The sequence below is a fragment of the Perca flavescens genome, chromosome 6 (assembly GCF_004354835.1).
Source record: "Perca flavescens isolate YP-PL-M2 chromosome 6, PFLA_1.0, whole genome shotgun sequence".
Lineage (NCBI taxonomy): Eukaryota > Metazoa > Chordata > Actinopteri > Perciformes > Percidae > Perca > Perca flavescens.
In genome coordinates this window covers 9,133,612-9,160,700 of record NC_041336.1, presented here as the reverse complement: position 1 = coordinate 9,160,700, position 27,089 = coordinate 9,133,612, and the positions used below count along the sequence as shown (strand labels likewise).

The window sequence follows — 27,089 nt, the reverse complement described above, 5'->3', positions numbered from 1 at the left end:
TGCGGCTGCGCAATATCATTCGAAAACTTGCACGGTGAGCGACGCCGTGGAGGAGAAAGACAACGCAGCGAACAAAACACACAATGGCGACGGCGGCGACAACGGCAGGCGGAACGGGCTCAGGCGGACCGGCCACTGGCCCGGTCGGCGGCGGGACCGCAGTGGGACGAAAGAAGGACGGTGGTCCTTCAACGAAATTCTGGGAAAGTTCAGAGACGATTTCCCAGTTCGAGACGGTGCGGCAGTGGATCGGAAAGCACTACAAGAAGGTGAGCTAGCTAGCTGCTCTGGTTCTCCATTGATATCTATGACGGCCCGCGTCCCGCTGGCACAATGGAGCGCTGCTATCCTAGCTAGCTGCTGCCACACAACAACTTACTCAAGTTAAAGTTTAAGCAGTTTATACAAACGTTTTCTTTTGTTTGCGAGTTTCAGATGATACCCAGTTAGCACATGTTTGTGTCAGCATGCCACAAAATAGACTCTGGCGTTACTTGAGCGAAGCTGTTTATCCATAAGCTAGCTCGCCGTTAGCTAGCTAACCGCTCATTCAGTGCCGTTTCTAATAACACACCTGCGGCGAAAATGTTTACAAACGAGCGGCAGATGGAAGTTGCAGCTACTGCAGTTCAAATTATATTTGCAGCTTTTCTCAATTCACAACATTTTCACGAAACTGTTATGAACATTGCAAAAGGCCCGAGAAGCTAACTATCTGTTAATCACGGGACACCGGGCAACTCAAAAAACACATTATTAGCAAAATGGAACCACGCTTGCCATTTTATTCCTATTCAATTACATTGTAGTCAGAAAGTAAACATCCGATCACTGTGTGCGTTTTGTAAGCACCGTTATGTTTTCTGCTGAAGAGTGAGCGGTGTTGAGTTTTGTCAACACAGCAGCATATCAGACTGTGCAGGCTCCACTCACTCACCCACTAATGTAGCCAAACAAAGAATTGTCCTCCTGTCTCTTCATGCCCTCATTCAAACCCACTGACACGCTTTAGCCCGTTATGTTAAAGAAATCAATTACATTTAATAAACCTAGACGAGGAATTGTGGATGCAACTAGTTTTAAACTCAGAACTAAACATGTAAACAAGCTACTGCAGAATGTTAACAAAGATGCTTGGCTTGAGTTTATTTATATGCTCACTGTACGTAAAACGGATAAATTGGATGTTTTTTTAATGCTAGAAGTGGGTCTCCTTGACACTGTCCTTGTTATAAATAGACCAGTCTTGTGTGAACTTTTCCCCCTTTTTAGTGTTGGCTTGTCCTAATTTTTTATAGCGAGACCTTTGCAGCATTGTAGCTTTGTGCCAGAGCAGGAGAGGACATTTATTTGTGGCCAGGAAAAGAAAGTCATGTATGCGTGAGACTTTGTAGATAAATATCTACCTTGTTGAAACTGCTTAATGGCAACTTATCACAATCTTTAAACACAGCACCATACCAGACTGTGGGGGCTCCATACTTAAATGACATGTACTTTTACTATGAAATGAAAATGTGAATAATTATATTCTCAGCCCAACTCAAAGCTGACATTTCCCTGCTTCACTTTTTACATTAGAGTTGTGATACTGTGTTGTTCGGGACTAATTGTGCAGCTCTAGGTGTGTGTGTGTGTGTGTGTGTGTGTGTGTGTGTGTGTGTGTGTGTGTGTGTGTGTGTGTGTGTGTGTGTGTGTGTGTGTGTATCAGTTTACTGGTTTGTGTTAATACATGTTTTTATCTCTGTCTTGTCCCAGTATGTCCAGAATGACTCCCCCTCCAGTAAATCCTTGGCGGGCCTGGTGGTCCAGCTGCTGCAGTTCCAGGAGGATGCATTTGGACGCAGGGTCAACAATCCTGCCCTTACCAAGCTACCTGTAAGCACAACACATGTTTTTATTTTATTTTTTTATTTCTATTAAACCACATACATTTTGTGTTTGTGCTCTGTGGCATTTCTGAAATCTATGGCTAACGTACCCTGTGTGCTGAAACTTCATATCCTCATTGATCTTCTATCTTCAGGCCAAGTGTTTCCTGGATTTCAAGGCAGGAGGTGCTCTCTGTCACATCTTGGGTTCGGTCTACAAGTTTAAGAGCGAGCAGGGGTGGTGAGTTGACCCTTTATTTAAACCCTCACGTAGTCCTGATATGTAAACCAGTTTGCTTTGTCAAAGACAAAGAAGCTCCTGTACTTCAAGTCAAGTTCATTTTATTATAGCCCAGTATCACAAATTTGCCTCAGAGGGCTTTACAATCTGTACAATCTGTTCTTGCTTTCACACTTGCACGCTCTTGTTTTCACTCTTACAAAACTCTGCGTTACAGCTGTTGTTTGTTCTGTCCTTGACTGCTGCAACCACATCTCATTGCATGTCTTACTGTTCTCTGTCAACCACTCCAGGCGTAGATTTGACCTGCAGAATCCTTCCCGGATGGACAGGAACGTGGAAATGTTCTTAAATGTAGAGAAGAACTTGGTCCAGGTATGACCCATACGCTCCCCACGCAAGCTGCTTAACCTCTATGCAGTTTTAATCAAACTGAACTGCATAGATAGATAGATAGATAGATAGATAGATAGATAGATATACTGTAGATCGATCGGAACATACATTTTTGTGATGAAAAATATTGTTTCTGGTTCTAACTTAATATTTTGGTACTTTTAGAACAACTGCTTGACTCGACCCACTGTCTTCCTGTCACCGGACATTGAGCAGAAACAAGCCAGTAAGCTCAAAGACATCATCAAAAGGCACCAGGTGAGCCCAATGTAGTATGTCAAACTAGCCAATGAAATAATTTGTCAGTGAAGTAGAAAGGCTGTTTTTTTTTTTTTTTTTTTTTTTTCTAATGGCAAACTCTGTTAAATCTGTGTCTCTTTGGTTGTTTATTTTCTCCACTCTGTCCTCTCCAGGGCTCCATTACTGATGACAAGTCAAAGGCCACCCACCACATCTACCCCTCTCCAGCCCAACATGAAGAAGGTAGGGTAAAATTGTCTGTAAATCATAGATTAGCAAAAATGTAATTGCTGATTTTCTTCCATGTTCAGTATATGCAAAACCAGTGTTTTTATATGCTGTACTAATAAAAATGTGAGATGCATTTCCTATAATGAACACTTTACATATAATTGTAAGTAAATATGTGACTGGTAATCCTATCAATTATTTTGTAATATTAGACATGATGTTCGTGTAATACTTAAGATTTCGTATAGTTTATTGGCCAATGTGTATATGTCAGCATTGGTTTGTGTATGTTGCAGAGGAATGGCTTCGCCCTGTCATGAAGAAAGACAAGCAGGTGCTGGTTCACTGGGGTGTGTCCCCAGACAGGTGAGCAGAGAGGAGGATAAAGAGGCGCACAAACAAGGCGCCTAACACTCATAGATATTTCTGTTCATATCACACAATTTTTGTTGAACCAGCTCTCAACATCTTTTCTTATATTTCCTTAGTCATGAAAGACACTCTTTTTTTTTTTTTATTTAAATAAATGATTATAGTCAGTCAGTAAAGGAGGGCAGACATGATGCTCCAGGGTCCTCTGAAGGGCCTAAACAGACTTCATTCAATTTCACTAAAGTTAAACAAGCCTGAAAAATAAGAGGAAAAGTTCTCTGAAAGATCTTCACATTTTCCAATGTTTTTTCTTTGTAAGTTCTCAACTTTTTTTTTGAAATCATGGAGGGGTCATATATATATATATATATATATATATATATATATATATATATAAATAACTGTGACATGTCAGTTCATCGATGTTGTACTTATCACTGACCCATTTTTTTATTCTATTAGCTATGATACCTGGGTGTCAGCCAGCGAGGTGGATGGGGACGTGGAGGACCCCCCCAACACTGACAGACCATGGAAGGTGAGCAATGAGGAGTACAAGCAGAGAAGGAACTTTTAGCAAGTTCAACATCTTGAAACCAAAATGGACTTTGGTATTCAAAAAAGAAAAATGTATCAAGTCAAGCCATCAATTTAATTTATTTAGAATTTTTATTACGGCTGCTACTTTTGTAAAACAAGTGGTCATCGTGTCCGGCAGCATTAAGTTTCAGTGATGCTATTGTTACAGTTGATGGTGCAGCAATAACAATTTTTTTGAAACACTTTAAATGTCTAGTTCATGTTTGTTAAAAGTTACATAATATCCAATAACTGAAAATCAGGGGCTCAGTGTAAAGAGATGATTAGATTTTAGTAGGATAAACAAAGAATTAAAAAAAAAAAAAAAACAATCGGCAGACTCGATCATGTTGAACGACTTGCCTCAACCCCCGTCTCCGTCACTCCCCCACTCAGGTCCATGCCAAGTGGGTTTTAGACACCGATGCCTTCAATGAGTGGATGAATGAAGAGGACTATGAGGTAGATGAGAACAAGAAGCCAGTCAGCTTCCGCCAAAGGATCTTCCCCAAAGAGGAGGAGGTAGGTATTTGTGGTGTGTGTGTTAGTCAGTTCAAGAACATCTGGAGTTTTTTTTTTTTTTTTTTTTTTAGCCCTCCTCTCATCAGTACAGCTTAAAACCACTGTTTGTTGTTGTAAATTTTCAGCAGCAACTTCCCTGATAACCCATTAACTAACCAACAAAAGACACTAAATATTCGAAGTGGCTGTTCCTTAAGAATAATTTAAATACTGGTCATGAATGATGTACTGTATGGAAAGTTTGAAAATAAGTCTGAATGGCGTGTGTAAGTGTATTTTTCTGCAAGTTTGTGTTTTGTTGCATGTGGCTGGGCACTGTGGATTGTGCAGTGTTGTTCTCCTTCGTCTGCGTCTAGCTTCTGTCAGTCTGTTGCCCATCCTTTCCAAACCTTTCCTCACTCTTTGTCTCCTTGTAATGTATTTCAGGGTTTCTGTCCATGTTTGGAAAATGATTTTGAACAATAACTAGGATTTAAAAAAAACTAAAGTAGGTTCACTAGCCACAAATTACTTCGCAGGACAAATGCTTTCACATGATTGCAATTAAATGTCATGTGAAGAAGTCATAGAGGGAGAACATTTAGTTTTGGTATAGAAATTATCTTTTTGACTTGGTCTATTCACTGAAAGTACCCTCAGTTTCTGCTAGTTTAAATGTAACTGGTCATGCCAATGTTTCAATGCTCCCAACTAATTGTGTGAGCAAAAAGGGCAGCTTATCTGAAGCCTTTTTGATTCAGAGATTTTGATTAACATGCATTTGGAGTGCACAATGGCGAAAAAATTCTGTAAACAACCAGAAACTGTAGTATGTAGCTGGGCTGCACAACTAATTGCCAATCTAACCAAATCGCATTAAGGATTAGTGCAATATCCAAATCACAGGGGGTGCGCAATATTTGTTAAAGGCAAAATATGTATCAAACCCGTAGACTGAGATGTCTCGGCCTGTAACTCAGAAAAAAACTTGTTATTATCATTCCCTCCAATATTGTGAATCATATCGCAATCACAATATCGGTCAAAATTATCGCAGTTGGATATTTTCCTCATATCGTGCAGCCCTAGTATGTAGGGGATTTGTCTGCTAAAGATGAGCTTTCACCACAATGCACAAATCAAGAAGTGAAGGTTTGGGTTAAAGAGAAACTATTTTGAGATAGTGAGCAGTATACAGGAACCCTGGTCGTCTCCTCCACCACCACGGCATCCTCCCCCCTCCCTGCTGTCGTTCTCCCACCGCTTCCCCTCCTTGTGTGTGCAACCGTTCCATCCTCTCATTCTGCGCCTCTTTCTCTCATCCGCCATCTCTCGCTCCCTGCGCTGCACGGGGTTTGTCTGATCAGTCTTCCCGTACACCCGATCGCAAGGAGCGCAAGGCCAACTCTGCCAGCAAGAAGAGGAGGCGCTCGCCCTCGCCGCCCAGCACTCCTGCCGAGTCCCGCAAGAAGGGAGGAAAGAAGGGGTAAGGAGGCCACTTTAAATATTCCCCTTAATAGCCAGAGGTAGAGCAAGTCATTGAAGTTGTAAAATAAAAAAGTTGAATTAATGTAGCAGACAGGGCTCAGTAATTTCCCTAAACAGGTGGGCACTGTAGTTTTTTGCAAATGTCACTCAAACGAGTCCTTCGGATGTCACCAAATGGTCTATGCACTGGAAACTGAAAATAAATGATACACAAGACATTGGCAGAGTACAACATTAAGTCCAAACATTGAGTCATTTGTACTGATGGCTTCATGGTCTGCACAGCTGAAGATGAAGCTGAAAGAAGGAAGCTGTCTGGAACACCTTTTACGTGCCTGATCTTGTGCTATTTGGCTAGTTTGAGCTGCCGTACTGACTTACTATAATAGATATTTGTTGAGGATTTCCAGGGACTTTTGACGGACTTATGGCTCTCTTGCTGTCAGGAACCCGGGGCCTCACTGGAAGCAACGGCGGGGCCACAGAGGTGAAGAGGAGGACACGGAGGAGGACGTAACAAAGGACATGGACGACTCCTCAGCTGGTGCCAGCATGGAGGAGGGCAACATGTCCAAGAATGGTAACTGCCGAGGGTGGGGCTAAGCTGCACAGTACATGAGCACTCTGAAGGACCAGGTTGAGGCAGCAGTTTGGTCAGAATGTAAAAAGAGAAATGCAATCCCACGGTGACGTCTTCACATGATTTGTTTTGTTCAAAACAAAATCTATTAAATGATGATAAAACCGAGAAAATCAGTGAATATTAGCGCTAACTTGTAAATTAAGTAATAATAACTGTACAACTGGTTACATCCAACTTCATACCAGCCTAAAATGAAATTAATACACATGTAAATTTTTATTTCTTGTGTATCTGATTAGAGTCAGTTGTCATCTCAAGTTGAACATCAGACCAAGGTATTTTTAAACTCAGTGGATTAACTCTGTGGGGGCAAAAATATTATATAAAATTATTTTATTCGGGCTTAAAATGTGTTTAAAAAAAAGTTTTAAGTGTTATCTTTGACCTTGATTGATTTACAATTTTTTTTTTTTTTTTTGAGCGATGTACAGCAAATTGTTATCGGAGGTCTATTTAAATAATTTATTTTCAATTCTAAAATTTGTGGTGGGTTTTCTGTGATTCCCTGTGGGGTTATCTTACACTGAGGCATGAGAATGACAGAACATCCACGCAACTCCCATAACAATCCTCTCTCACTCACTCACTCACTCACCCCACCCACATTGTCTAGTCAGAAAAGTAGGAAAACAGCCTGTGGATAAATGAAGCTTGATCTGTATTCTCCTTAAAAAAATCTTTAAAACCAAACGCACAATCCTTACTTAAAATGCTCTTTTTAGAGCAAGTCCCATCTGGGATGTCCCATGTTTAGAAAAAGCCCCTCACCCCCCCCAAAAAGACACACACATACCCTTTCTCTAGCTATTTTAGTGTCCTCTTTTGCAAACCAGAGTGCCTGTTAATGCCTCCATGCCCACGGCTGAATTAAAGTAAAAAAATAAATAATCTTTGCCCTTTTTTTCTCTTTTCTTCCATTCACAGCGAATTCAAAGAAAGACAGTGAGAATACTCCAGTGAAAGGAGGGAATGGGGCCGACTTGGGTAAGTATCTATAATGGAATTGATCTTTGTAGTTGTGTAGAAGAATAATACATTTTTAGATACTTTTCAAAAGGATCATTTGTCCTTGTAATGAATCTCAACTAAAATCAGATTTTACTTTTTCTAGATGACATGGAGGACGACTCTGTGCTGTCCGGTGGAAAGGTAAGATGATTGATGCCTCGGACTGTGTGTGTTGTTTGTCTTGTGTGTGGACCACAAATGCTCACCAGATGTTATTGGAGCTTAAAGTGCTGTTGTCACAGTCAAACATCTTGTGGGTAGGACGCCATTGTTGAACAATCTGCAGTCAGAAAACTTAGTTTTTAATGGTTGGGTGAAAAAGTAGAATCAATTTAAATCTTTTTTTTTTTTTTTAAGATTATTTTTTTGGGCCTTTTAGGCCTTTAATTATAGGACAGCTGAAGAAGTGAAAGGGGAGAGAGAGGGGGAATGACATGCAGCAAAGGGCCGCAGGCCGGAATCGAACCCGGGTCCGCTGCGTGGAGGTGTAAACCTCTAGACGTGGCCGCCCGCTCTACCAACTGAGCTATCTGGGTGCCCGAATCAATTTAAATCTTAAATCGGACTTTTTTTGTGTGAAAAAAATCAGGGATTAGTGAGAACACAAACGTTGAAATGCCCGTCCCTTGTAGCCGTGATAAATTAGCCTGAAGCTAATGCTTACCTGTTCAGGAGGAAATTAGCCAACTCTGTATCCTTTTGGGCTCTAAGCTGTCTCCATCTTTCAATACATCTCCGATATTTACCAGGGGTTTGTTACGTCTCTGGTCACGCAACTGTTAGAAACAGGGTTTTTTTCTTTTCTTTTTTTTTTAAGGTCAGGTAGAATCTCTACGTTGATCCTGTTTCGTTTGTTTGCTGCTTTCATGGCTTTACTATCGTTACAGCTTTAGCGCGCTGGGTTTGCATTTTTACAGGTATATGTCGCAACCTGGCCAGGCTGTTGGAATGGGCCGTTGATAACACACAGGCCAAAACACAAACCGAAATTCTGTCACGGAACGGAAATTTCAAAAGGAGAAAATACTGACATTAGCATTGTTGTCAGAAAAGATAGTATTTCAATTTAGCATGTTTCCTTAATATCTGATGATGCATTGGGGGCATTTTTGGATTCATTACAGTAAATATATTACATATTGAACCTTTTAAACAATTTATGAAAGGAGTTGATAATGCATACATTTACAAAAGTGAACTTTTAAAGTTTTTGTTGGCATCACAATACTGTTCCTACAGAAGCAGTAATCATCATGCTGACGTGTCTGACTCTTTGTCTTCCTGCAGGATGATGAGGAACAGAGCAAAGCTGAAATCAACCGACTGATGGACGCTAGCGAGGACAATGTGACTGAACAGACTCACCACATCATCATACCCAGCTACGGAGCTTGGTTTGACTACAACTGGTAAGAGCTGGGGAAGGAGGATAAACACATTACTACTACAATGTTGTAAAATGTTTTGCCCATTTTTCAGGTTATTCTTGTGACAAAATCCGAAGTATGCCACAAATATCATGCTATAATGCTGAATTTAGTTTTAAGAAGGGTACCGAGGCTACTCTTATCTTATTATTATTTTTTTTTTTTATTGAACCACTTTCCTTTGCTGATAGCATCCATGAGATTGAGAGAAGAGCCCTGCCTGAGTTCTTCAATGGAAAGAACAAGTCCAAAACTCCAGAGATGTGAGTTAATACACACACCCATCATCCACACACGGTTACAAATGACACGAAACCACCAGACACGTGCTAATCTCTTTGCGGTTCTTCTTGACTCTTCATCAGATACCTGGCCTATCGCAACTTCATGATCGACACGTATCGGCTAAACCCTCAGGAGTACCTCACCTCCACCTCCTGTCGCCGGAACTTGACCGGGGATGTCTGTGCCATAATGAGGTGAGAGAATTTTTTTTTTTTTTTTTTTCTTCACGTTTTTAAATTTAACAATATACCTGAATTACATACACAAACTTAACTCCAGATTCCCTCCCTGTCCCACATACAAACTTAAAAAGTATTTACTCAAAAGGAAAAAATCCTGTGTAGAGACCATGCAAATAATTAGGGGTGCACGAGTCAGGAAATGTCACGATTCGATATAGATTTTTAGGCTCAAGATTCGATTCAAAATCGATTTATTTTTTTTTTTATTCAAAAACGTTTCTCAATTTTCTAAATAAATGACAAAAAAAAACGATTCACGGGCGCCCGGATAGCTCAGTTGGCCCATATATAGAGGTTTACTCCTCAACGCTGCGGGCACGGGTTAGACTCAGACCTGCAGCCCTTTGCTGCATGTCATTCCCCCCCTCTCTCTCCCCTTTCATGTCTTCATATCAAAATAAAGGCTGAAAATGCCCAAAAACATAATCTTAAAAAAAGAAGAAAAAAAAAAAAAAAAAAACTATTCACAGTATGTAAATGTAGTTACTTTTCCCATGTGATTGCAGTAGACATTAAAAGAAAAAATTGTGAATGTGACTCGATTTTTTTTTTGCACACCCCTACAAATAATCCTACAAAAGTTATTTAATAGAGGACTACTGGTTAATCAACAGTGGTAATATGTTTATATCATATATGAAACCGGTGTTGGCAATGTTTCCATCTATTTGAAATACGCCTGCCAAATATTTATGTATGTTGTATCTTTTCTGACATTGTATGGGGTGTTTTCAAGCAGAATTCAGTTGTTAATTTCCAAAATGCATCTAGCAGTGAGAAGACGAGAATCTGATTTCCATGCCATTGCTATACACTTTTTTTTTTTTTTTTTTTAGCGATGCATAGAAATATATATTTTTTTAAGATCGTTTTGGAAAGTACCCTTTAATGTGCACGAATTGTTGTACAATTCCCATATAAACAAAGTTCCAGATACAATGGGAAGGTAAATGCTTTAATTGTTTTACCAAGGTGTATGCATTCTTAAGGTGGGCCAGTATACCTCATCAGAAGTTCTTGTCACCACAAAGACACAGAATTAAGTGCATATGCAATATGCTTTTATTTTCTTCTGTGTCCAGGGTTCATGCATTTTTGGAGCAGTGGGGTTTGGTAAACTACCAGGTCGACTCTGAGAGTCGCCCTTTGCCCATGGGCCCCCCCACCCACACCCCACTTCACCGTGCTGGCTGACACACCATCTGGCCTCATGCCCCTGAACCACAGACCCCCACCGGTAAGGCAGACCAAAATATATAAAAAACTCACCGAAAGACTGACCTAAAGATCTGTACAGGGACTAAAACAAAACTAGGTAAACATGCTATGTTTCATCCCTTTAGATTCCCCCTCAACAGCCAATGCCCAACTTCGCCGACAAAGGCAAAGACAAGGCCATCGACCTGCAGAACTTCGGCCTTCGCAGCGACCTCTACAACAAGAAAAATCTCAAGGTCGGCACACGACTCCCTTAACAACCTTCACCACATTATGATTTTATTTCTCTTGAGCTCTTTGTGATCATTTTGCTTTTGGTTGGCAACAGGGTAAAGCTGCCAACTCTACCAGGGATTGGACCGAGCAGGAGACTCTACTGCTGCTGGAGGTGAGACTCAAAGGACATTAGAGACTTAAGAGACATTTAAAAATACTTAATTGGACTTGCTGCATGTCATTTGTCTTTAACCTCTATCACTTTCCAGGCAGTTACCCTTTTTTCTCTTGCTTTTGCCTCTCTTTCTTTTGTCCCTCTTATTCTTCCTTTTTTAACTCTTGTCAGCTCCATTGTCAGTGCCCTTCTTGCATCCTTCCTAGCTTTGTAAATTATTTCTCTTCTTTTACATTTGAATTACCCATCCTTCCTGAGTGCATAACCCTCATCCTCTCTCTCTCCAGCTCATCATTTTCCACCTTATGACACTCTAATCTGTTCGTCTGTCCTCCCACTCTTGTTCTGTCCACCTCTATGAATATTGCACACTGACGAGATATTATGACTAAGACTTGCCTATTCACTCCCCTCACCTCTTCCAGGCCCTGGAGATGTTCAAAGACGACTGGAACAAAGTGTCTGAGCACATCGGTTCACGCACCCAGGACGAGTGTATCCTGCATTTCTTGCGGCTGCCCATTGAGGATCCGTACATGGAGAGCACTGAAGCCTCCCTGGGCCCTCTGGCCTACCAGCCCATACCCTTCAGCCAGTCTGGAAACCCCGTCATGAGCACAGTAGCCTTCCTGGCCTCTGTGGTCGATCCCAGAGTGGCGTCTGCTGCTGCCAGGGCAGCCCTAGGTGAGAACCGACTATCTAAAGTTTCACTATGATTTAGAATTTTTTTTTTACAGTAAATATCATTACAACAATTCTTTGAAATTTGTAGCAACATGTAAGAAAACCCATAAATGTGTAAATTAATCAGTACATACAGGCTCATACCTTTTTTTTTTTTTTTTAGCTTTCAGTAAATATAACTTAATTTTAAAATTAAACTGGGATGGAACTGATAGATATTGGATGTGGATGTCAATTTTGAATTGTAAATGATTAGATGTCCTCTCTCTGTCTGCAGAGGAGTTCTCCCGTGTCCGTGAGGAGGTGCCGGCTGAGTTGGTGGAGGCTCACGTGAAGAAGGTGCAGGAGGCAGCCAGGAGCACAGGAAAGGTGGACCCTGCCTTTGGCCTGGAGAGCAGTGGCATCGCTGGCACTGCTCCTGAGGAACCAGAAAAGACCGGTGAGTAACATGTGACGAGGTGTAGATACAGGACCTGAAGTCGCAAAATGATGTTGGTTAAAAAACAAAAAAATTGTTGGCTTTTATAACCTCTAATTTGGTTTTATTCACAGCAGATTTGGTAGTTTTTGTGTATTGTAACGTATGTAGCCACTGGAGGGCAGCAGATTGTAGCATTACAATAATATGCAAACATTTAGGCAAGGAAAGGCATCTTTGGGGTGTGTATGAGGGCATGTTCATGTGAACAGTGTCATCCCTTCATCCTGTACTCGCATCCTTGTTTTTCCTCCATCTTTTAAATAGAAATTATGGTCTTTCTTTGTCTGAATATCAGGCAGATAATGATCAGTGTGTCTTGCCATTTGAAGGCGATACACATGTCCGTTGCTACCAGCAGGGGTGTGCGCTATACAGAAATATTTGTGTGCGCATACAGCCGTGGCAACCGGTGGATTAAAACAACGGTGGCAGATGGGGCAGGGGAGGAGGGGGAGCAGGAAACTGGGTCATCACTGCCATGTGCTTATTCCTTACTCTCTGTTTTGTTCAATGCTTTTATTTAAACAGACACACACACACACACAAACTCTCTCACACAACACCAATCATTTGTTATACCTGAATTAATGCCCTCCTGAGCCACAGTTTCAATCGATGAGCTTAAATGCGCTGCCTGGCCTGAAGCTCTCGACCGACACATGCATCACACAATCAATATTCAAACCCTTAACGCACGCTCAAGTGCACCCGTGACGTGGTTTAACACTCAACCGTACACGTATTCATCCGGTCACGTCTGCAAGCGCTTGTACACACTTCACCCACGCCCTTTCCTGCTCACTTAAAATGCGTTTGACCTTAATTTTCTGTCCTCAGTTTCTTCCTTCAAACACTAGTTTTTGATGGCATTTGCCTCTGCGAATCTAATCTATAAAGGCATTTTATTTCAAACAGCACAGGATATGTCAGTGCTGCCTCACTCTGTTACAGTTGTATCGAAAGTGTTGAATTGATTTGTTTTTTGTTTTTCTTTATGATTATGCATGCCTAAATGCACTCTCAATCTGTTTCTTGCTCGTGCTCTTTGGCTGCATAAACAATTCATCGAGAAATAGACTTGAAATAAAAATGTGAACCATGTTGATAATTTTAAGTCTGACATGATGCTAATTTCGCCCTCTTTTTTACTTGCAGAAACCCCAGAGGCAGAGAAGATAGACACAGACACCGACTCCCAGCAGGCTGATAAGGTAAGACCACCTTTCATATATCTTCGTGGAGCATACATGTTGAGGAAAACCTGCATTTTTAGAAAATTGGTTGCGTTTGTGAAAGATTGGTCTAATGAAAACCTCTGCTAATTAATGGATGAAGCTGCCTATAATTAGCATTTTTTTTTTATGTCAACAAATCCCACGTAAAGACTAAAATCAACCACGCATTAGTCCATCTCTAAGCACTTTAAGACTTTTTTTTTACCCTGTCTGTGGCATTCATCCTATATCGAAGAAATAATTGGTGTTTAAAGTACATTTTTCACTTATGTACATTAGAGCTGGGCAATATAGAGAATCAAATATCAAGGTTTTTAAATCAAAATCTTTTTTTTATTTAGTTTTCAGTATAACAAAGTGCAAAGTTGTTCATTTGTTATAGACAGGTTATATGAAAGGAATAAATTAAAAAAACAACTTATGCCACATATATCAAAACAACAACAATAAAAGAAATACCAAATATGGTCACTGCCAGTGAGCAAATGTCAGCATCAACCTGTCACAATAATAATCCACGATAAGTGAATGGGTAGGCTGTAATTCCATTGAACTGTGCTTGATTAACAAGCATTGATAAATGCCTGGAATGAGTTTAAAAAAGCTCCCCATGCTTTCTGAAACCTTGCATTTAAATGTTGAAGCGAGTTCTTGATTTTACACAATTAGGTTTTTGATAAATAATCACCAGTAATGTGGACACTTAACCAGTAATGTGGATAAGTAAACCGCTAGTAAGTCTGGTAAATTCAGAAAATGACATCACTTTACTGTAATGCAGCCTTTAAAACCAGGAAACTACAACACGTGTGTCATACCACGATATCACAATATCCAAAATCTAAGACGATATCCAGCCTTGTATATCGATGTTGATATATTGTTATATTGCCTATCCCTAATCTACATTTGATGTTTGGTTTGGAAAGGCCCACCGGCTGAATGTTTTTTTTTTTTTTTTTTTATGTTCACATTGCCCCCTGCTCTGCTGGGTAGCTTGTTGGCTGATGACTTCTTCATTAGCATCCATTAACCAGTGTAGGACACTGTGTCCAAATCACAGTGATTGTCCACCAAAAAGCGGTACTTGCTCCATTAGCCCTGAGGATCCTAGCATTTAACAGCTCTTACTACAGCTATGTTAAAACGTGTTCCGTTCACATTTTCCCCTTTATGAATGTCAGCGAGTACTCCTCCGTTGTTAAGAGCCAGACAAACATGTTTGTGTGCTCGTTCTCTGGGGAAATAACCATTGATTGGTTTAAACATTGATGGCTTTTGGACTAATAGTTTTTGAGAAAAGTACCTCTTCCGCCTGTGTACGGAAGATTTAACGGTGTTCTGTACAGGCGACCAATGTTCTGTACAGAGCCCATTTCATGATTTCAACGGTTCTTGTCTGTTAAAGAAAAATAATTTGAAATGTTAAAATATTTAATAGATTCACATGATTGATCCTTTATTAAATAACAGTGCTGTAACATAATCTTTACGTTCAGGATGACATGCAAACAGCGTCTCTGACAGACTTGCTGCTGAAGTCTGGCTTTGATCGTACAAATGCTCCTTTCAATGGTGTTATTCAACCCATGTTATTACGTAATTATAATTAACTTTTTTTTTTCTTTTTTTTACAGCCTGTAATGCTGTGATACACATAAAATAAGTGGAAATGAGCATTCTGCTCTAGTCATTTCTGGAGCGTCCCTCGTACTGCGCTAAGGGCGCACTAGCAAACTTACTGTTATCTCACAGGAACAAATGGCCTGGTTGTTTCTTGCTTGGTGGGAAATAAAAGAGGGGGAACTGAAGATGACACTCATATACATTTTAATCATGACCTGATATTATTTATTTAGTGATCGGCGAGAAAGTCATCTGTACGGAACATCGTTAATGTACCTAATACAGTTAGTGTACATTACCTGTTGTGGTTGTTTAGTTGTTGTTCTACGATACTGTATCCAGGCCATTTGTTACATTTCTACCATCTTTTGTGTACTGCTTTTCCTAAGTTGTGTTTTGCTACCCATAATATTGGGAATCTAAAGTCAGATCAGACTTGAAACATAGGCACGTATTTCCTGTGGCATTGACCCAGGCCACTTATCGTTGTGTGTCTGTTTCCTCGTCCTGCAGGCGGAGTTAAAGGACGAGGCAGAGAAGCCCAGCGAGTCTGCGGAGAAGAGCGACAAGACAGAGGCCACAGAAAAAGTGAAGGAGGGATCCGAGGCGTCGGAGCGAGATGAGGAGAGTGAAGAGGGAGGGGAGGCCAAAACAGCTTCAGGTAACGCCCAAATTCATAATGAAATATAAGTGAACGTTCCACACACTTAGAGATCATAATCTCACAACTGGAATTTCATTAGCTGTTAGTTCCTAATTAAGGCTGCAACTAACTATTCAGTTCATTATCCGTAAATCTGCTGATTATTTAGTGATTATCCCACTGGTCTGTAAAATGTCAAAGTAGTAAAAAATGGCCATCAGTATATTATATCCCAGCAACAGTCCACAACACAAATATATTTACTAGGTTTACTATGACATTTGACACAGAAAAGCAGCACATCCTGAAAATGTTGTTTTTGTGGGCGCCCGGATAGCTCAGTTGGTAGAGCGGGCGCCCATATATAGAGTCTTGCTCCTCGACGCAGTGGGCCCGGGTTCTACTCCGACCTGCGGCCCTTTGCTGCATGTCATTCCCCCTCTCTCCCCTTTTTATGTCTTCAGTTGTCCTGTCAAATAAAGGCCTAAAATGCCCAAAAAATGTTGTACTTGCAAACGTTAGTGTGCAGAAATATTTTTCAGCACACCTGTCCCTTTAAAACATCTATACAAGAGTGCAGAAGGACCTTTTCTTTGTGTGATTATTCTGAGTTTGAAGTTGAATGTCTGTCTCCGTCCCCGTCAGACAAAGACAAAGAGGAGGCTATGGAGACGTCGTCCTCAGAACAGGAGAAGGATAAGGAGGAGAAGGCAGCTATAGAGGAGGGAGATGAAAAGAGGAAGAAACTGGAGCATGACATTGGAGAGGGGAACATTGCCACCGCAGCTGCTGCTGCCCTGGCATCTGCTGCCACCAAGGCCAAGGTGAGTTTTTGGGGCTGGTGCTGACACAGCATACACACTTAAGCAACTCAGACCTTTGCAATGTTCACCCAAGTTGTCATTTTGAAAATTTTGCTGCAAGTCATTGGTTTGGTCCTATGTTTTACTTGACTGGCAAGAATGCACAAGACGAAAGGCGGACTGTAAATCCATCCTTCTGCTAATCATTAATGTTCTGACCTCTTCCGAATGCACGTTGAATACTAAATCTTTTCACAGGATTGGAAGGAAAATAGGGGAAATACATTATGTAAAGAAAAGTGTTCATCGACAGAGTAAATTCAACCAAATTCTGGTCATAAAGTAACTGCAGAATAGGGTTGGGTATCGTTTGGTTTTTTTTCAATTCCGGTGTTAAATCGATACTTTTAAAACTGTGCCGGTGCCTGAACCGGTACTTTTCAAAGTTAAAAAAAAAAGAAGAAGAAAAAAAATAAGTGTAGTAAACAACAGTCAGTGACTTGTTTATTGCTAAGGCCATGGTCAAAATTAAAGATTTAATAATAATGTAATAACTATAACAATAATTTATTTCACCAGTAAATTGCTGTTGAACCCCAGATGGGAAAAGGGTATTTTACAATTACTGTGAATGCACCACAAGGCTACCTGTTTTAAGTGAATCTGTGTTGTTTAATTCCGACAATGGCAGCTGCAAGTGAACGCACCGTCTGTGTTGTTTAATTCCGACCATATAAACATACTGTATATCTATGAATTGCAACAATGGCAGCTGCTGCGCTGCAGAGCAGACTTTTACATCCCGCTGTAGAAGTCCTCCACAGTGAAATACAGTCACACTTTACACTGTTTAACGTTAGCTGTCAGCATTTTAACCGTGATTAATCCAGCTGCTAGCTAAAGGTAGGCAAACGTTACATGCTGTCAGGTGTAGTGTAAAGTCGAGCACCGAAATGAGGCACCGAAACTTTCGTTCTTATTCAGTCTCGTTACTACCGTTTACGTCGGCACCGGTTCCCTATTGGCACCGAGTTTCGGTACCCAACGCTACTGCAGAATGAGCTAAACTTGGTATTAGGCATTGATCAGATATTTACCATTTTTCTGACTCCCCTCTTACGTCATCCTCTCAGCACTTGGCGGCGGTGGAGGAGAGGAAGATCAAGTCCCTGGTGGCTCTGCTGGTGGAGACCCAGATGAAGAAGTTGGAGATCAAGCTGAGGCACTTTGAGGAGCTTGAGACCATCATGGACCGAGAGAAAGAGGCTGTAAGTCAGAAAAAAAGCTGTTGTGCTTTGTGTTGAAGTGCAGATTAAATGTGGATGCTATTGGCCAGCATTGATCCTTTTAAAACTGCATTATATACAAGATGAACATTTTCACTTATCTCTACATACTCAGCTATGGTTATTAATAATGAAGGTGATCTGTTAAAAGAGGCTCATCCTGCAGGCTGAAGTCATACCCACTCACTAAAGCGTATATACGTTTGGGTTTACTGTAACTATATACATAACTAAAACCTCTCTAATCACCATAGACAAAGGTTTGCTGAAAAGGCAGAACCTGTCCTACAGCTACAATTTGGAAATGAGACACGACACATTCGAGTAACGTGTAGCTACTTACTGAAGGTTAATTTTAGACACTATGGAATAAACGGTAATTGGCAACATCTGAGTCTGCCACTGGTGATGTGTCCTTTTTAACCGCCAAAAGTAAAGGTAAGTGCTGTTTAAAAAGACAAGCCTGTTAATATTACCTGAATACGTGTTTGTTACTCTTCGCTAATATAAAGAATGAGGAGAGATTAAATGATAGGAGCTTTGTTAGCGCCAGAGCTTAATGTGTTCAAGTGTTGTGCTAACGTGATCTGAAATAGAACCGGCTATTGGAACCCAACACAGATCACAATTCAATCTAGCAGGACCAAAATATCACCAATCCTATTCTATATGTTGTTCCGTGTAGCAATGCTTCTTATACATCATTACACTGACTTACTGGTTTTAAATAGTGAGCTGTATCTGTTTTTACCTAATGTGTTTTCTAGCAGCCTTAGTTGTTACATTTCCCTTAGTCCGGGAAACTTTAAAAGTATGTTTCCATCTAGTTTGTCATGTAACCACACCTGCTGCATCACTGGTGCAATGAATAATAGTGAATAGCTGTAAAACATGTTTAAAACAAGCAAGCAGCACTTTTGAGAAAAGGCCCCTTTACAGTTCTTAATTTAAACCATGTTTGATGGGTCATTTATTTTTGTTGCACAAATATTAATATTTTATGATGTTGAAACAGCACCCTTTTGGTACCTGTTTGTTACTGTTTAATGTACACATATGTATTGGTGAAATGTCTGCAAGTGCTTTTGCTGAGAAACTCGCCTCAATTTTGACTGTTTAAATTTGGATTCCCTAAGTAAAACCAATCCCAACCCAGCTGAGTTTAAAAGCCTTCTGATGTTTCGCTCAAATTTTGGCTTTATTCAGTCCTCTAAGATCCTAATGAGGTTCTAAACTGCTCACAATAATTAATATCTTTGGTAGAGGTGTTGAAATTAATCAAATAATCAGTGCATTGAATCATGGAGATGGACGATGCTGCATCGATAATCGGCATGCTCATAATCGATTTTCTGTTTACAATTTTTAATGTAGGCCTAACAACATTTCTGTTTACATATTCTGTTATGTTTTGCACATTCAGGAAGTGCCATGTGCTCAGTGCTGTAGTTTTATGTATCCAATTTATTTAGTATTTTGTTTTTGAAGCTTCAAAAGCTATGAATTAAATATCCTGCATTGCTTTAATAGAAACATTTATTTGATGCATTGTGATGCATCGAGATATCTAATTGAATTGCTGACATGAAAATCGTAATCAAATTGGGAGATCAGTGAAGATTCTCACACCTAATTTTTGGAGTCAATCACTATCTTGTTTGCAAAGTATTAAACTAGAGTTTCAAAATGATGAATAATTATAGAATGAAACACATTTTTGAAAAAAGAGGACATTTGCTAATGACAATTATGATTCAGAATGATGAGACGTGCTTGCATGAAGAAAGTAAATGGTCATTGAATTACAGGTTTTTGTAAAAATCCAAAAGTGACCCAGTGTCACACAGTTCTACTTCTGTGGTTTCTAAATTGAAATGAGTAGCAAGTAAATATTTGCAATTCATCGGCCGAAGTTGGCCACTGAACTAGTGTGTTCCCACGTAGTCCAAATCCTCCAGAGACTGAAGAGGAGACATAGAATTACGTCTTTGTGAGCATGCTGAATTGAGAATTAAACATTTCCCAGAGCAAAGCGGCTGTATAGTCAGGCAAGTGAAACTGTTACCTGCCTCTTAAGTGCCATTGAAGTCTGCTGCTGCCATAAGCTGTAAAACACCGAACTTCTAAAAAAACCAAAAACAAAGATCCACACAGCAAAGTGGCACAAGGCAGTTTTACACAGTCTTCACAGGCCTGTGCATGCACCATCGCCTCTACAGACCTGCAAGCAACCAATGAATTGTACTTTTGTGCTGCTCTCTCGTCTGCATGTAGGATATTGTCGTTGAGCTTCATAAAACTAAAAAGAGAATCTTTATACAAGCATGTAAGTGTTTTTTTTTTTTGTTTTTTTAAGTGCTCAGTTCACCCAAATTACTGGAAGACATATTTTTTCACTTAGCCCTAGTTGAATCTAGCCATGCAGATACTTTTTTTTAAAATTTTTTTTTTTTGTACATGTCCACTTTGTGAGAGCATTGAAGACAACCGTGGGAAACTTCTCAAACTTTATTTTACAGTCCATTATACTAACTTTTAAAAAGGGAAATATTAGTAATGGTCTCATTAAACTTTAAAATTGCTGAGGACCCCCAGGGCCCCTTTCATGGACTCTTAGTGCTCCAGAGAACACCCTGTACCTCACCACCATTAACCATTAATGTTAATGTTCTATCTCTATACTGTAAAACTATATTTTATTATGTTGATAATTCTGTAAACGGGACATCTTCTTGCATGTCTGTCTGTCCAGGTAGAGGGGTCTCACCTCTGTTGCTATTCCTGGGGTTTCTAACATTTGTTTCCTTAGTTAAAGATTTTTTTTTTTCTTTCTGAATCAAGCGTTTAAGGACAGCGTGTGTCGTTTGCTCTACAGATTGTAAATCCCCTTGAGGCAAATTTGGGATATTGGGCTATAAAAAAAAAAAAAATTACCATTAATGGGCAGCTGAATGTCATTCTCATTATAACTCATTCTTATTATAACCAATCTCTTCATTTAATAATCATTCTTGGCATTTCCTCCCATCTCCATTTTTGCAGTTGGAGCTTCAGCGACAGCAGCTGCTCACTGAGCGACAGGCGTTCCACATGGAGCAGCTCAAATATGCCGAGATGAAGGCGAGGCAGCAGATGGAGCAGCAAGCCGCCGCCGCGGCTGCTGCTGCTGCCCAGGCTCAAGGACCGGGGCAGGCTCCTGGATCTGGACCCAACTCGGGGCCCCCTCCATCAGGCATGCACCCAGGAGGGCCCCCGCCACACCACGGTGCGCCAGTGCCCTACCACGGAGGACCTCCACCCGGTGCTGCCATGCACCCAGGCTACCCTCCGATGGGTCACCACCCCATGGCCCCTCACCACCCAGGACAGACAGGTGAGAGACAAACACGTGGCAAGTAGAGGTGGTAATTGCTCTCATGGTCCATACTGGCCGTGAAGAGATCCCTTCTTTAAGCGTAATGTGGGAGATGGGGAACAACATCCACAGTCCTTAATGTGTGTAAAAATAAAAAAAAATAAAAATAAAACTGTAAGAAATACATCTGAAGTTAATAAGGCTTCAGCAATCTTGAGTTAGACAAATCAAGTGGATATCTTATAAAGTTGCAGTTCTAAAACTCCCTTTTTGTGCTTTCCTGTGAAGTGTCTCCTTGCTGAGCCACAGACCGTAAAGGGGCAGTAACACAAAGAGGTAACTTTGTACTAAAATGACTAACTTTGTAAGAAACTTAGACTTCTGCCGCCTCATTTAAGCTTAAGGTACACAGAACCAGAGGACTGTGGATTTTTTCCTCCGTCACTTACTTTAAAAATGCTTTTGCAGGGGGATTTCTTTGTGGCCAGTACGGAGAAGGGAAACGATTACAGCAAACAAAAACCTTTTCAATATACACATGGGCATATTAGCGTTTTTTCAAGAAAGACTTAAAATATTGTTTGAACCTGTAGTTCATGTTTTGTATGTGTAAGAATTTTGTCTGATTTTTAACCTGATTTTTCTGCGCTACAGGACCAATGGGACCAGGCCAGCCCATACCGGGACGTATGATGCCTGGCCCACCTTCTGCCGCCCCCCCTCCTGGCGGCATGCCTCCTATGATGCCCCCACGTCACCCTGGAGCACCCAATGGCATGTGTGAGTACAAATCTCCTTCTGCCACACAATCTCATTATGTTTGTATTGTGTGTTTTTACATATATAGATTATATGTTGGTGTACATCAGATTTGAAGGCTTTTTATTGGGATGTTGTGTACGCCATTTAATTCACCAAAACCAGTATACTTCATGGGTGTTTTTAGAACTCAGTATTTACACCACAAACACCTTCTGGAAAAAAAAAAATAGCTTTCCGGGAATCTAAATATCACAGCGACCCAAAAGCTGACAGCTGGTATTTACTTTAAATGCCAGCTGTAGCTAAATGTTTGTGTCATAGCTGCTTATTAGCATCACATCACACACCAATCAGCAGCTGAAATCAGGCTGGCGCATGACAGCTTTTCAAATAAAGCCCTTGTTTGTTTTTTCATAAATTTTCTTTTGAAAGATGTGTTCGTACCTGTATTTTTAGTTATGATTAGCTGATATATACTTTAAGAATAATGTATAGGGAGTTACCCTATCCTAAACCAAAGTATCAACATAAAAGTGCTGGAAAACCTCCATTAATGCTAATCCAAGAATATAAAAATTGGAAACTTTGGTTGGTCAGATGGGTGTTACTTTGCTCTTTTTCTTCAGGAATTAAAAAGCTGCTTCAGATAATCATTTTAACTTGTATGTAAAAATTTGACAATAAAAAACAAAGACTACAAAAAAAAATGCTGAAAAATATATATATGGCATGTCTTCTTTTCGGTCTTATTATTCATCTCATCACCCTTGAGATTTACCAAACAGCCCTTTTGGGTGGGTTCAGACTCTAGACCCCCAGGTTGGAAACCACGGTCATGCCACCATGGCGTTTCCTTTACCCCATTAAGCACTTCTTTTCTTGGTCTAAAAACCAGCATATTTCTTCTTTCCAGACCCCGGCCCACAACCTGCACAGCCTGAAGCGGTACCTCAAGTTCCTGTGGGTCCTCCAGCGCCCGCGAGTGGCAGAGTGGCTGAAAACTAAGACCTACATTCACACACACACAAAAAACACAAAAAGCACACACACACACACACACACACACACACACACAGACACACAAAACTATCTATCTCTGAACCCCTTTTTGATGGCCTTTGCTACTGGCTCGGTATATTTCCCTCAACACTCAAAACTACCATCAACTTTATCACAGGTCACACACACCCACATACACACTCAGGGTCTCTCAGTGGCAAGGGTAACCCAATGATCCACACACACATCCAGACTTCCTCTCAGGGCACAGCGCAAGGGTCGTCATAGTAATAAACACTGTTTCCTGCTCTGTTGGGCCAGATGGAGGTTGGAGAGAATGGACTGTGTATGAAAAACAAAACCAGGAGAGAGAACGATTTTAAAAAACAAAACAAAAAAAAACTGTCTTTCTTACCTTTTTTTTTTTTTTTTTCAATGCTGTTTTAATGACACTCTAATCTCCCATCTCTCTTTAAAACACACACCTCCTTATGTCTGGTGCCCCCTTTTGCAAGCCAAACACTAGGGGGAGCTAGTGAGAGCAGAAGGCCAGTCAGACATGCAGGGGTGTGAGTGTGTGCTGAGCGACCTCGGCTGTAACACACACACACACACACACACGTTATTCAGATTATGATATGACTAAATCACACACACACACACACACACACACAGGGGACCCAGCCTGCCCTCGCTCTTGTCTTGTTGAGTATCTACCTCTCGCCCCTCTTTAAATGATACACTGTAGTTCTGTGTGTGGGTGTGTGTCTGTGAAAGTGTTTCATGGCCCTTCACACGTCTGCCACCTCTGACCAAAGTTTGTGCCACTTGTGTAATCTTTGCTTTTCCATTTGAGACTTTTGCAATAATGAGTTGAGATACAGACATAAGATGCTCTTTGGTCAAAAAGGTGGTGGTTTGGTTTTTAAACTGTTTGACAAGATACGTCTCTGTTCCCATTCCAAACCAAACCAAGATGGCGACTGGAAAGTTTTTTTGTCACAACAGGGTGGAGTTTGAAGGTGATCTGCCAAAACGCGTCAATTCTCAACAGCGTCTACTTTTTGGCTTTCTTGGCTGACTTCAAAAGGATATGATTGGCTTTATTGGGTTTGTCAACAAATCCCATGGAAAGTCCAAAACAAACAATGCATTAGTCCGACTCTGATTACTTTCTGACTTCCCTACTCAGTCTGTAGCTCTCAACCCCATGCCCATTGGTTCCTACTGAAGGCTCGGCAGTTTCCTAAACAGCTTGCCACTGTAGTTTTTAGCAAATCCTACTCAAACGGGAGTAAACAAAGGCTTCGTTGGGGACCATTTTTAGCAGTGGATTAATCAACATTTGTTGCTCTAATGTTGAATTTGCTCAAAATAAATGTGTTTGTGGGAAACAAGGAACATGTCAGCCAGTGCAAAAATCTGGCCCATCCATGTGTTTAAATAGTTTTTGGACAACAATGGATTTCTATGGCACAGAGGAACCAATTCATGGCTGCTTTTGGTTCTGATAAAACAGTTTGGCTCGATGAGTCACCACCTAGGTACAGTTAATAAATGGATCATTGGAGCCCTGCAGTGTGCGAGCTATTTATTTCTGTTACTTCATACATTTTTGCTCACTTTACGGCTCAGCACCTGTCTTCCTTGGTTTGGATGTGCGCGCATAGTCCTGTTGGTTTTGGTTCCTTGACTGGATTTGTTGACTATAAGGAAAATGTACCGTATCACCAGACGTATCTTTTAAACATTAAAGCAAAAGTCTCAGATCTGATTACTTGCGAGACACAAGCCGATGCTCAGTCAGACCATTAGAGGACAGATGGATAAACACACAATCGTTCTCTCTGCCCCACACTAACCACAGTACTGTAACACACACACACACACACACACACACACACACACACACACACAGATATAAATGTAAGCTAAGCTGATGCTCACACTGGAGGCTGCATGCAAACACTTGATGACTTGGCCGGACCCTGCCCGCAACGCACTGGACAACCACACACACAGATACATGAACACACACACATACATCTAATCTCCTGCTGACCTTCCCACAGCCTTTACAGAGAGGGAGACGCTGTGATGCGGCTCGACTGAGACATCAGAACATGAATGACGCTCTTCCTCAGCGCGGTGGGCTTCTAGATGTTTTTAGGTGCTGATGATACTGTAGCGAATAAACCCCGCCACCCTCCTCCTCTTCCCCTGCTCACGCCTAGTGCTGCCTACCTCGCTAGCCCCGCCTCACACACAAAAACTGTTTTGCTTTTATGGCCACCAGCCACGGGAAAACTAAAGCAATATCCTCATTCCTGTGTATCAACCTATTTGTGGTCGGCACACTGAGAAATACGGCTCTGCCGTCGAGAAGCAATCATGATTTCACAATTTGGTCCTCAAATTCTGTCCTGTGGTGTCGTAGTATATAAAAAGCTGCGTAAACAAGGGGAACAACCACCCAACATTTATTTATAGAGCTGAAATTACAGGCAATCGATTAGTCAATCCACAGGAAATTAATGGAGAACAAGTTTGAGATTTGTCCTTTTTCAAGCAAAAAGAACTAAACATTCTCTGGTTCCAGCTTTTCAGATGTGAATTTTTTGTGATTTTCTTTGTCTTACATGATGATTAATTGAATATCTATGGACATATAATAGACATCACCTTGGGCTTCAGGAGTTTGTAAGAGGTGCATTTTTACCATCTCCTGACATTTTATTGACTGAAATAATCTGCCCTGTTCTTTTCATTATCAATTAATTGTTTAATCCTGAGATTTAAAGCTGTACTCAGCAGATATTTGGTAATTTTGCTTGGTAATCGGTTACCTAGATTTCCTGTTGGCTAATTGATTAATGCGATTGAAAATTCATTCTTGACCCCTTACAAGAAGCAGTCTCATTCTTATTATTGTATCACACAATATTCCTCAGCAGTTGTTACGATGTTGTAGATGTTCAAATTTCCGTTGTTTTCTGCGCACGACTTTGTGCATTTTGGCTTAAAAGTTTAGACTGAAAGTTCCTTCTCAACCTCGGACTCCGCAGTGGGCTCAACAATCTCGCCAGAAGATCAATTTGTAGCCGTTGAGCAGCTTTTGGTCGTATTACAATCTTCATCGGCAGATGAGGTTGCCCAGTTGTCGTGGAAATCCCTAAAATACTCAAAATAGATTTGGACAGCTACAATTCCACGACAAGTGCTTGAGGAATACCATGTATTGCAATCAAAAGCTCTAGAACCGCTAATAAATGACCACGCGACGAGATTGTTTAGCCAACTAATCGATTGTTTTCAGCCCTACACGAATATAAAAGAAACGGTGACGTAGCTTTCTACATTTTCCATTTAAGTCTTTGAGTTAACCGTGCGTGTTGGCTTGAAATAAAGGTAAACTAATACTGACAATAGGAAAACGAGTAAGCTAAACTCGAGTGGCTCCTGCTCACTCTACAAAATTCCTCAGAAAGTGAACGGATATGGGGCGCTGCATCACTCTTCGGTCCACACACAGGTTGATAATAAGCTCAAAGGTTTTTTTTAATGTGAAGTTTTAACTGAAATTACTCCTCTCGCCCGTTCGCTAGCACTCTCTGCTACCTCTTCCTCGTCCATCCGCTAGCTACCTCTTCTAGAAATCTTCTTCTCGCTATCTGCTACCTCTCTGCGCACCCCTTTGCTACCTCTCGTTCCCATTTCCTTTTCTTTTTATGCCCACGTGACTGCTTCATCACTGATTGTTGCCCTCTTCTACCAGTCTGATGGAAGAAGAAAACCCACGTACAGTCGTTCACTCTTGCTCTCGTTCACCGCGCCCTCCTTTCCCATTCAACATCTTTTACAGGCTTGTTACATAATATCACTTAAATATGACGGGAATCCCCTTCACATATATTATCTTTAATCGATACTTTTTTGTGTTGATGGTATGTATTTTTAAGGAGACGTTTTGTGTAGATGGAAGTTATGTTATTTGAAAGTTTGTAGCATTTTGTTTTTTCTTTTGTATGGGGGTCTGTTGGTACTTGGACCTAGACACTGTCAAATAAACTGTTTTGTATGAG

The 27,089-nt window shown here is 40.8% G+C and overlaps 1 protein-coding gene across 1 annotated transcript; it reads left to right on the top strand.

Annotated features, from left to right (window-relative positions):
* smarcc1a (SWI/SNF related BAF chromatin remodeling complex subunit C1a) lies at positions 1–27,089 on the top strand. The gene is given in 29 exon segments (XM_028579988.1): positions 1–269; positions 1,759–1,878; positions 2,027–2,112; positions 2,406–2,487; positions 2,674–2,766; positions 2,922–2,991; positions 3,276–3,345; positions 3,814–3,889; positions 4,327–4,452; positions 5,799–5,917; positions 6,366–6,499; positions 7,487–7,546; positions 7,674–7,711; positions 8,858–8,979; positions 9,189–9,260; positions 9,363–9,476; positions 10,607–10,682; positions 10,684–10,761; positions 10,868–10,978; positions 11,071–11,130; positions 11,559–11,817; positions 12,095–12,256; positions 13,454–13,509; positions 15,673–15,820; positions 16,448–16,626; positions 17,739–17,873; positions 20,934–21,264; positions 21,901–22,026; positions 22,922–27,089. Coding segments are annotated over 29 exon segments (3,381 nt in total). The 5' UTR covers positions 1–83; the 3' UTR covers positions 23,014–27,089.